General features: G+C 38.7%; 1 protein-coding gene across 1 annotated transcript in view; it reads right to left on the bottom strand.

The window, feature by feature from the left end:
* The window catches only part of LOC113430936 (cysteine-rich venom protein ophanin-like), a 45,371-nt gene extending 34,896 nt beyond the window's left edge, over positions 1 to 10,475 (bottom strand). Inside the window, 5 exon segments of the mRNA XM_087949457.1 lie at positions 1,272 to 1,366; positions 2,234 to 2,382; positions 3,104 to 3,191; positions 9,592 to 9,705; positions 10,417 to 10,475. Coding sequence (XP_087805583.1) covers positions 1,272 to 1,366; positions 2,234 to 2,382; positions 3,104 to 3,191; positions 9,592 to 9,705; positions 10,417 to 10,473 — 503 coding nt within the window. The 5' untranslated portion in view covers positions 10,474 to 10,475.
* Between the last annotated feature and the right edge of the window lie 796 nt (positions 10,476 to 11,271).

The raw sequence follows: 11,271 nt of genomic DNA on the forward strand, positions 1-11,271 counted from the left end.
ACACCAGCTTTTGTTTATTGGACATTAATACAATTGAGTGAGTCCAGAAGTATTTCACAAGAAGAGTACTACACTCCTCTGCTCGCAACAGAATACCCTATGTCACTAGGCTTGAGATTTTGGGCTTGGACAACCTTGAATTACCCTGCCTATAGTTGGACTTAAGCGTAGTACACAAAATTATCTGCTACAATGTCCTACCAGTCAATGACTACTTCAGCTTCAACCACAACAATACAAGAACACACAACAGATACAAACTCAATGTAAACCGCTTCAAACTCAATTGCAGAAAGTACGACTTCAGCAACAGAGTGGTCAATGCCTGGAATGCATTACTTTACTCTGTTGTTACATCCTCTAACCCCCACTCCTTTAACCTCAAACTATCCACTATTGACCTCACCCCATTCCTAAGAGGTCTGTAAGGGGCGTGCATAAGTGCACAATCGTGCCTACCGTCCCTGTCCTTTTCTCTCCATTTATTCATACCTATTTCCTGTATTCTTACTCATGTTTGTACTTTTACCTTTTACCTTTTACGCGATTGACAAATCAAATAAATAAATAAATATCAACTAGAAAAGATTATTGAAGAAAACCTGTGCCATTATGGATTCTATCCTAGAGCATACCTGGCTGTAAGACAGGACATTCTCAGCAAAAAAGATTCTTCCTGTAGAAGCATAGTAAATTACTTTTGAGGATACCATTAGGAAATTATATTTTTTCAAACTGGCAAGGTCAGTAAATAGTATGTGAAATTTTTCATTGCTATAATTTCATATTCCATCATCAGTCATCTTCCAAGTCAGATTTAGGAAAATCAGCTACATAGAAAGGATTTGTCCATATGCCCCAGGCCCATTTCTTAGAATTTAGCTTTTAGAAATTCTTTGTTGGAACCCCTATTTCAAATAATCCTTGGGGTCTTGATAAATTTCATTTTCAATATCTTATATTGAACAAATATCAACTCCAAAAAACCATACACTATGGCTAAACTTGAATTATTAGCATGCAAAACTTACTGCAGTTAGTTAACATATAATAAGTCTAGCTAGGAGTAGCCATATTTCACTGCTACATTTGCATTTATTCTGTTCTTTTTATGGTACACTGCTTTATATTTTGTTTGGGTGTAAGATTGTAAATAACATTTGATTAAAATTTTATTTAAGCTCATTTTTTTCTTTTCCAGGGAAATCAGAATCACTCTAATTAGACTTGCTATAAATGTGACAAATGTAGAAATCATAGCTGATACATACGATGGGCAGTACTGACAAACATAGAAGTAGTTGTATGCAGATGAAGGACAATAGTTAACAGCACAACCAATACGGTAACTGTTGTACCAAACTATCTGTAGATACAAAAATATATACACAGGTTAATATCCTAGAAGCTTAATATTGATAATAAATATATGGCCTTCAGAGGAGCATGTAAGAAAAAAAATCCAGATGCGAGCATGTTGCAGTATATACTGCATACCACAATAACAATGAGTGTACAAAGAACTTCTCCAATCATTTCATATAAAAGTTTGCCAAAGCAAATAAATATTAGAACAAATAAGGTTTCATCCTCTGTGCTTTAAATGTATATATTTAAAATGAAAAAAAAACCCACGAAACTGTTTCATCCTGAACTTTATAGACCATCTCTTTCTAAAGTGCCCCACCACATCCAAAGCAGTCTACGTGTCAAGAGTTATGACCAGCAAGCTAGTTCTTCCTTCCCAGCTGCATGAAAGCCAAGATCTGAATCGGCAGCTATTTTTGAATAACAAATAATACATTTAGTATTTTGCAATCCTTCATTTACTCCCTATCAGTACTTAAAAAACAAAACAGTGCAACATTTAACCAAGTCTAGTTTTTCCTTTTCCTTAACATGCACTGGGACTACGGCTTTTAGCCAAGATCCTCCTGTGCTCAGGCCTATGGATTTATTTAGTGATTGCAATGACACAGTTGCTTGGTTTTCTTGACCACAGTACAGAAAAATGTTCTGCTATTAATTTTTTGTGGGATGTTTTCTCAATTTTTCAGTCTAGCCTCAAGCAATGATTTTCCTATGTAACAACCAGGCCTAGCCTAGCTTAGTGATTCAGGATCAGCCATGGATTTAAGCTTAACTCAAGGGAATCTGCCATTTTTTATCTCACTCATTTTTGTGGATTTATACTTGGTGAACATAGAAATGGCAAAGATATAAAAAGTACTACCTGAGTATAATGGCCAATAAGGGAACCTGGTGGGTTTGCTCCAATGTCATAGGTGAAATATTTGTATTCATCATACAAAGACTGAATTGCTCTACTCCATGCATGAGGGTGACTTGACTTGTATAGATTTTCACCACATTGTATTCCTTCTAAAAGTGGATAGGGTTAAAAAAAAGCAGCAGCAAGAAAACACAGGTGAATACATGTTTTGAAAGAAGCAAAAGGACAGCAGAAAGGAGATAGCTGAGCATTACTTATTGCTCCAGAGATACTGAGGCAATCATCTTGCTAAACTATTGGAAAGGAAAATGAACATTTTGTACCCCGATTTCTTACTGTAATGCTTTGCAGAACCTTTAGTTGTTCAAAGTAGTTATCAATTGTTTTCTGATGAGAATTTAAAAACAATACAGTTTATTGAGAAGTAAATTAGAACCCAGATGTCCTATTTTTTGGGTACATCTGTATGTTAATACATAGTGTGGTATTGAGATTAGGGAGATTCAGTTTTAATTCTCCAATGACTATGGAAATCTCTGAACATCTTTGGGCTCAGCAGCTACCATCAGTTGTGGTGAGAACAACATCTTTAGCAACTTGGGGAGATGGTAGTCTATAGATGTAGTAATGTATAATATAAAAAAGAAATCAAAAAATCATTGTTCAAATACCATTTTTCCTGCAAAGTCATGGGGGGTGGGGATTAAGAAAATTATTACTGTCTTAATCCTTCTACCACCCAAGGGAGGATTCATAAGTATTACTTCTGCTAATATTTAAGAGCAAGATTATAAGTGCTATTTAATGTGAAATATACTATTAATCCTCTAACCAGTGAAAGCTATACTATGCTTTTATACTATGACTTACCAAGAACTCTCAAAGAGTTTGGACTGTGATGAAGACTACAGTTATTGACCCAACGTTCTGCACTTGAAGCAGCTTCAGGATACCATTCCTGAATAAGAACAGAAGTGAACAGCAACAATCAATCAATGAAAGAGGCACAATTTAAAATTGCAGAAAGTATCTGTCTGATCCTTTTTTTACTGCCTTTTGACTTCCTTCAAATCGTGTATTCGGAAGTTACAGCGATATTCTCTAAAACAGGGTTCTCCAACCTTGGCAACTTTAAGCCTGGCGGACTTCAACTCCCAGAATGCCCCATGCAGGAAAGCCCATTGCCTATGGCCTCCTAAATGTAGCTCCCTAAATGGAACCCACACAGTGCCCTCTCTGCTAGATATGGTGAGACAGGAAGATGTAATTGGGGAGAGGCTGTTTCTCCAATAACCCACCCCACATAGGACTTTAAAGGTGGGTCACTGTGAACAAGAGTTCCTTGATCTAGGAATGGGCACACAACTGGTGAACAATATGAAGTTGTATGAAGGCTCTCTTAGCCACAACTGCTATCTGCCCCTCAAGCAGGAGTTGTGAGTCCAGGAGGAAACCCAGATTGTGCATAGGATTGGTTTGGGGCAGTATAATGCCATCCAGCACCAAAGATGTCCCAGAACTGGAGGGTCCCATGCAGGAAAGCTGGGGCATTTTGGGAGTTGAAGTCCGCCAGGCTTAAAGTTGCCAAGGTTGGAGACCCCTGCTCTAAAACATTCTTTGAATAGCTGGAGATGGATTATAAAGCTCCCTCCCCACCCTTTTTGACAAAAACCCATCCATGTGTGCAGACAACTCATGTGTACCCTGATGATTGCCATTAAGCGGGTTTCCTTCTGACCAGGACTGTTAACATTCAGATTAAGATGGAGTTCTCTGATGAGTGTGTGTTGACTTGCTCTTACATGCAGGAACCAAAGAACGAAATGGTCTTTTTCCAATTCAAGAAAAAAACAAGGTTAAGAGATGATTTTTGGAACATTTCAACAATTATTATTGTAGGTTATTTATTTATTATTCATTCATCTGTCTGTCTATCTGTCTATCTGTCTGTCTATCTATCTATCTATCTATCTATCTATCTATCTATCTATCTATCTATCTACCTACCTACCTACCTACCTACCTACCTACCTACCTATCTATCTATCTATCTATCTATCTATCTATCTATCTATCTATCTATCTATCTATCTATCTATCCATCCATCCATCCTTCCATCTATCCATCCGACAAAACTCTGGTGGTGCTTTTAAACAAAATTAAAAACAAACTGATTCACAATAACAGGAAAAATTATTATCAAAAACATTAAAAACTATGAAACATTGCTAAAAAGAAATAATTAGCAAAGGGATGCTAATAATAATAGACCTGCCTCACCAGTGGTGGGATTCATTTTTTTTTACTACCAGTAACAAAAAGAAGACACAGCCGATCAGCTGGGACTTGGGGAGGCAGAGAATAGATGGGGCGGGGCCAGTCAGAGGGGGTATTTGCCGGTTCTCTGAACTATTCAAAATTCCCGCTACAGGTTCTCCAGAACTGGTCAAACCTGTTGAATACCACCTCTGCGCCTCACTAATTTTCCAGTTCCTTGGTGTCCTCAGGCTAGCCTTGTGGTGGTGGGGAGGAGACTTTACAATGTGGGCACCAGAGCCAGGAAAGCCCATTGCCTATGGCCTCCTAAATGTAGCTCCTAAATGGAACCCACACAGTGCCCTCTCTGCTAGATCTGGTGAGACAGGAAGATGTAATTGGGGAGAGAGGCTGTTTCTCCAATAACCCACCCCACATAGGACTTTAAAGGTGGGTCACTGTGAACAAGAGTTCCTTGATCTAGGAATGGGCACAAACTGGTGAACAGTATGAAGTTGTATGAAGGCTCTCTTTAGCCACAACTGCCATCTGCCCCTCAAGCAGGAGTTGTGAATCCAGAAGGAAACCCAGATTGTGCATAGGATTGGTTTGGGGCAGTATAATGCCATCCAGCACCAAAGATGTCCCAGAACTGGAGGTTCCCAAACCTAAAGCCACTCAATCTTTCCAGGTTCAGGTGAAGCCAGTTGTTCCCTCATCCAGAGCATCACTTAGTTTGCCAGGGACAGAACTGTAGAATTAAATATTATCAAATATTGATGACACTCATCCCATGGTGATGGATGAGTTCTCCTAGCATTTAGATGTTAAATAGGGAGAGGAGAAGCACCAACCCCCGTGGAACCCCACACATTAGCGGCCCAAGACTGGCTGTCTCCTCCCCAATCACCAGTCTTATCAAGGTTCCTGCATGATCAGTTCATGTGTGACTCTACTCTGATAATTTACACAAAAGCATTTCCTGGATCTTGTGGTGCATGTAGTAAGGACTGAGGGATATATCATGACATTGTCATTTATGTCACTCTAACTACCCCACCATCTTCCTTCTTTTTCATAGATGTCATAATATTTATTTATTTACATAAATCATTCCAATTGGTATTTTCAGTCTGTTTCCTGGTGATACTGCCACGTGAACCAAAGATCTACCTGGGCCATTTGCTTGCCAATATGCATTGCTATTTTAATACTTTGTAAAACTGGTTTTACCTTTGAGGAAAGCTAATCAACTTCTTTCATAAAAGAAAAAAATCAGATTGTACAAAACAGTACAGCAAATTGGTATTATCATTTTCAAGAACAGACTGGACAGCCATTTTCTCTGGAACGGTGTAGTATTTCCTGCCACCATGGGCAGGGGTTGGACTAGAAGTCCTCCAAGATCCCTTCCAACTCTATTATTTTTGTTTGATGCTAATTGAAACCACAGTGCTTGGATGTAAATGGCAGTATTGTAACTGGATTTTCATATAGAAGAAAGGACATCCAGATGTTGTAGGCATTGCACTATGCTATGTACCTATGTACAATTACTAGAGCACAAGGGTTACTGATTTCCATGATTTATATCCAGGGTTTCTGATTGGGATAGATCCTAATACATTTATCCACAGTGATAGTATCTGTGCAGTGTTTGATATAGCACAGAACAGCTGTAGTGTGCACCTCTAGGTCAGGGTGCTAAGAGATGTCCCAATTTGTGTTCTCAAAACAATCCTGAAGTTGTTGGGAAGCATCTTCTGGCCGAGATTTCACTGTCTTTATTATAGGCACAGCCCGTCTCCTAAGAGGGATGTATGCTGGTGCTAAAAGCAGTGACATATGGTTGTCCCATATGTGGTAATTGTATAACCTTATAGCCATGTTTGATATTGGTATATACTTTGTCCAATATGTTTGCTCCTCTAGTAGCACACTTAACATGCTGATAGAATTTAGGGAGCACTTCTTTTAAAATCGGCTTGATTAAAGTCCACCGCTATGATATGCACAGCATCAGGATACTTATTCTGCTGATTACTAACAATGTTATACAAGAATCCCAAAGCTATGGTAGTATTGGCATCAGGTGGGATATAGAATGCAGTAATCAAAACCATGCTGAATTCCCTCAGAAGATATATGGGTCTACATTTAAGAGTCATATACTCCAGGTCCATGGAGCAGTGGCTGTCTACAGTATTTGTATTGATACACCAGCTTTTGTTTATTGGACATTAATACAATTGAGTGAGTCCAGAAGTATTTCACAAGAAGAGTACTACACTCCTCCACTCGCAACAGAATACCCTATGTCACTAGGCTTGAGATTTTGCAGGAAAGCTGGGGCATTTTGGGAGTTGAAGTCCGCCAGGCTTAAAGTTGCCAAGGTTGGAGACCCCTGCTCTAAAACATTCTTTGAATAGCTGGAGATGGATTATAAAGCTCCCTCCCCACCCTTTTTGACAAAAAACCCATCCATGTGTGCAGACAACTCATGTGTACCCTGATGATTGCCATTAAGCGGGTTTCCTTCTGACCAGGACTGTTAACATTCAGATTAAGATGGAGTTCTCTGATGAGTGTGTGTTGACTTGCTCTTACATGCAGGAACCAAAGAACGAAATGGCCTTTTTCCAATTCAAGAAAAAAATACGGTTAAGAGATGATTTTTGGAACATTTCAACAATTATTACTGTAGGTTAATTATTTATTATTCATTAATCTGTCTGTCTGTCTGTCTGTCTGTCCGTCCGTCCGTCTGTCTATCTATCTATCTATCTATCTGTCTGTCTGTCTGTCTGTCTGTCTGTCTGTCTGTCTGTCTACTATCTATCTATCTATCTATCTATCTATCTATCTATCTATCTATCTATCTATCTATCTATCTATCTATCTATCTATCTATCCATCCATCCATCCATCCATCCATCCATCCATCAATCCATCCATCCGACAAAACTCTGGTGGTGCTTTTAAACAAAATTAAAAACAAACTGTTTCACAATAACACGAAAAATTATTATCAAAAGCATTAAAAACTATGAAACATAGCTAAAAAGAAATAATCAGCAAAGGGATGCTAATAATAATAGCCCTGCCTCACCAGTGGTGGGATTCAATTTTTTTTACTACCAGTAACAAAAGAAGACCCAGCCGATCAGCTGGGACTTGGGAGGCAGAGAATAGATGGGGGCGGGGCCAGTCAGAGGGGGTATTTGCCGGTTCTCTGAACTATTCAAAATTCCCGCTACAGGTTCTCCAGAACTGGTCAAAACCTGTTGAATACCACCTCTGCGCCTCACTAATTTTCCAGTTCCTTGGTGTCCTCAGGCTAGCCTTGTGGTGGTGGGGAGGAGACTTTACAATGTGGGCACCAGAGCCAGGAAAGCCCATTGCCTATGGCCTCCTAAATGTAGCTCCCTAAATGGAACCCACACAGTGCCCTCTCTGCTAGATCTGGTGAGACAGGAAGATGTAATTGGGGAGAGGCTGTTTCTCCAATAACCCATCCCCACCCCACATAGGACTTTAAAGGTGGGTCACTGTGAACAAGAGTTCCTTGATCTAGGAATGGGCACACAACTGGTGAACAATATGAAGTTGTATGAAGGCTCTCTTAGCCACAACTGCCATCTGTCCCTCAAGCAGGAGTTGTGAATCCAGGAGGAAACCCAGATTGTGCATAGGATTGGTTTGGGGCAATATAATGCCATCCAGCACCAAAGATGTCCCAGAACTGGAGGTTCCCAAAACCTAAAGCCACTCAATCTTTCCAGGTTCAGGTGAAGCCAGTTGTTCCCCATCCAGAGCATCACTTAATTTGCCAGGGACAGAACTGTAGAATTAAATATTATCAACATATTGATGACACTCATCCCATGGTGATGGATGAGTTCTCCTAGCATTTAGATGTTAAATAGGAGAGGAGAAGCACCAACCCCCGTGGAACCCCACACATTAGCGGCCCAAGACTGGCTGTCTCCTCCCCAATCACCAGTCTTATCAAGGTTCCTGCATGATCAGTTCATGTGTGACTCTACTCTGATAATTTACACAAAAGCATTTCCTGGATCTTGTGGTGCATGTAGTAAGGACTGAGGGATATATCATGACATTGTCATTTATGTCACTCTAACTACCCCACCATCTTCCTTCTTTTTCATAGATGTCATAATATTTATTTATTTACATAAATCATTCCAATTGGTATTTTCAGTCTGTTTCCTGGTGATACTGCCACGTGAACCAAAGATCTACCTGGGCCATTTGCTTGCCAATATGCATTGCTATTTTAATACTTTGTAAAACTGGTTTTACCTTTGAGGAAAGCTAATCAACTTCTTTTCATAAAAGAAAAAAAATCAGATTGTACAAAACAGTACAGCAAATTGGTATTATCATTTTCAAGAACAGACTGGACAGCCATTTTCTCTGGAACGGTGTAATATTTCCTACCATGGGCAGGGGGTTGGACTAGAAGTCCTCCAAGATCCCTTCCAACTCTATTATTTTTTGTTTGATGCTAATTGAAACCACAGTGCTTGGATGTAAATGGCAGTATTGTAACTGATTTTCATATAGAAGAAAGGACATCCAGATGTTGTAGGCATTGCACTATGCTATGTACCTATGTACAATTACTAGAGCACAAGGGTTACTGATTTCCATGGGATTTATATCAACCTAAAGGACCTTGAGATTGCAATTTATGTGAAATGTGCAAGTCTAGTCTTTGCTGGGATTATGGCAATTAAAGATACAAGAGCCAATATTGGAAATGATGTAAAAATACACTATGAGAAGATACTAGATATTGCCAAAGACCCTCTTAACGTAATTCCCCTCAATTTCCTATTTTTATTATATATTTTCATGATATTTTTTCATTGTATATTTCCCTGAGTGATATTGTAACTGATAGATTCAAATAAAAAGACAGATTCACCTGAATCCACGTTGGCAAAAAAGCAGAATTACTCAATCAATCAATAATAAATATGTTCTCTTATCCTAGTTGGTAAGTCATATAATATTTATACTAGAAAGAAACTTAAACTTTCAAACTCTCTGACAAATATAATGACATTTAGTTTACCATTTTTAGCATGTTGCTAGCAGCTGGACTCACAGATCTCCTTAAAGAATTGTGCAAGTCAACAATCTCCTTTTGTTTTTCTTGTCTCCTGGTTGACTCAGAGTTAAAATCAACCTTAAGATAGCAAGCAAAATAAAATAAAATAAAAACAATTAAAAATTGTATGACTTTAAATAGAACAGGTAACTAGAACAGGTGGCTTCAGGCCTCAGCAGCAGTTCTTGTGAATGACTTTGCCTTCTATCTCCTTCTATCACCATTCTACTCCCTGCAACTTTCTTCTGATCCCCAGCTATAAAAGAGTGGCCCATTTGTCTGTGTATTTGAAAGGAGACTAGGCACAACATATGAAACAGGTGATCACACAGCCAAATTAAAATGAATTAATCATTATACCTTAATCTGTTCTTCAAGGGAATACTGCAGAAGTATGTATGTGAACTTATATGGCTATCTATCTCCTGTAAAGATCCTAAGTGGCTCACAACAGGAATAAAAAGAGAGGCATCCTACTCTCCAAGTGCCATACCAATCAGCCCCATTGAACCCCCAACACTGGTGGAGGGGGGGAGGGGCTGAACCAGATCTTCACTGCCCTCTGGAAAGCTTAAAAGTGTAGGAATCCTGTTAGGAATGATAGTCATCTAACAGTTGGGTTGGCAATATATAAACTAGGATAGTCATTTAATACTGTTGTATCTTTAAGAGAATGCTGTAATTGTGATTGGCTGAGGTTCCTACAACAGCCTCTTAATTGTAAGAGGAGAAAGTTTTGTACTGTATATATTAAATCTGCTATGTGTGATACAAAATTATTCAACTTACATTTCCAAAAGACTGTTAAAGCACTGCAGCAAGACTTAGCAAGATGAAGGCAATCATTTCTAAAAACAAAAGAACATTGAGACATATCGGTGCTCAATCTCCTTATGGAATTAACCCTAACCCTAACCCATCCATTTCCATTAACATCAATAAAAAAAATCACACTGATCAGAGATTATTGAATCTAAAATTCAACATGTTGAAGGACCCCAGGTTGGAAACAGCTCATTTAGAATATATTGCTTCTCAGTTTTTTGCCTTCTATCAAATACAATCAACTATATTTAGCAGATGCAAAGGATACATAGCTAACGCATTTGGCAATGGTGATTGTTCCTGAGGCAATGCAATCAGAATTTGTTCCTGATTGCAAGTATTTGTCCTGGACTCCTGGCAGCCTTTATCTTGAGAGCATGGAAACAGATTGGATTAACATGACTTCCCAGCATCTCAGGTGTGCTAGGAAGTGGTGTGACACCACTATATGCAGAGTTTGCTTTTCTTTGGCCCTTTTCCATGGTTGTAGCATCTAATGAGAAACTACAGAAAGCAGAAGCTGAGATGAACTTTAAAACAGATAGCAGAATGGGCAGCATATCAATTTAATAATAAATTTTTAAAAATTAAAATTGCTGAGTTAGAATTCTAGCACCATGCATAAAATATTGGGGGGGCACTAAACCAGACTGCCCAAATCCATAATAACAGGGAGGAGGAAATAGAAAAAATAGTATATTTTATGAGCTCAGTTTCTCTTAGGAAAAAGTATTAAGCCCAAAAGCAAAAAGGGCTAGGATTGAGGTCTTATGTATTGAGGTATACATTTATAGACCAGTGGTACAAAGGTTTATTTGG

Source organism: Notechis scutatus, chromosome 1 (genome assembly GCF_049901735.1).
Source record: "Notechis scutatus isolate UNSWTSFEM ecotype Mainland chromosome 1, rNotScu1.2, whole genome shotgun sequence".
NCBI lineage: Eukaryota > Metazoa > Chordata > Lepidosauria > Squamata > Elapidae > Notechis > Notechis scutatus.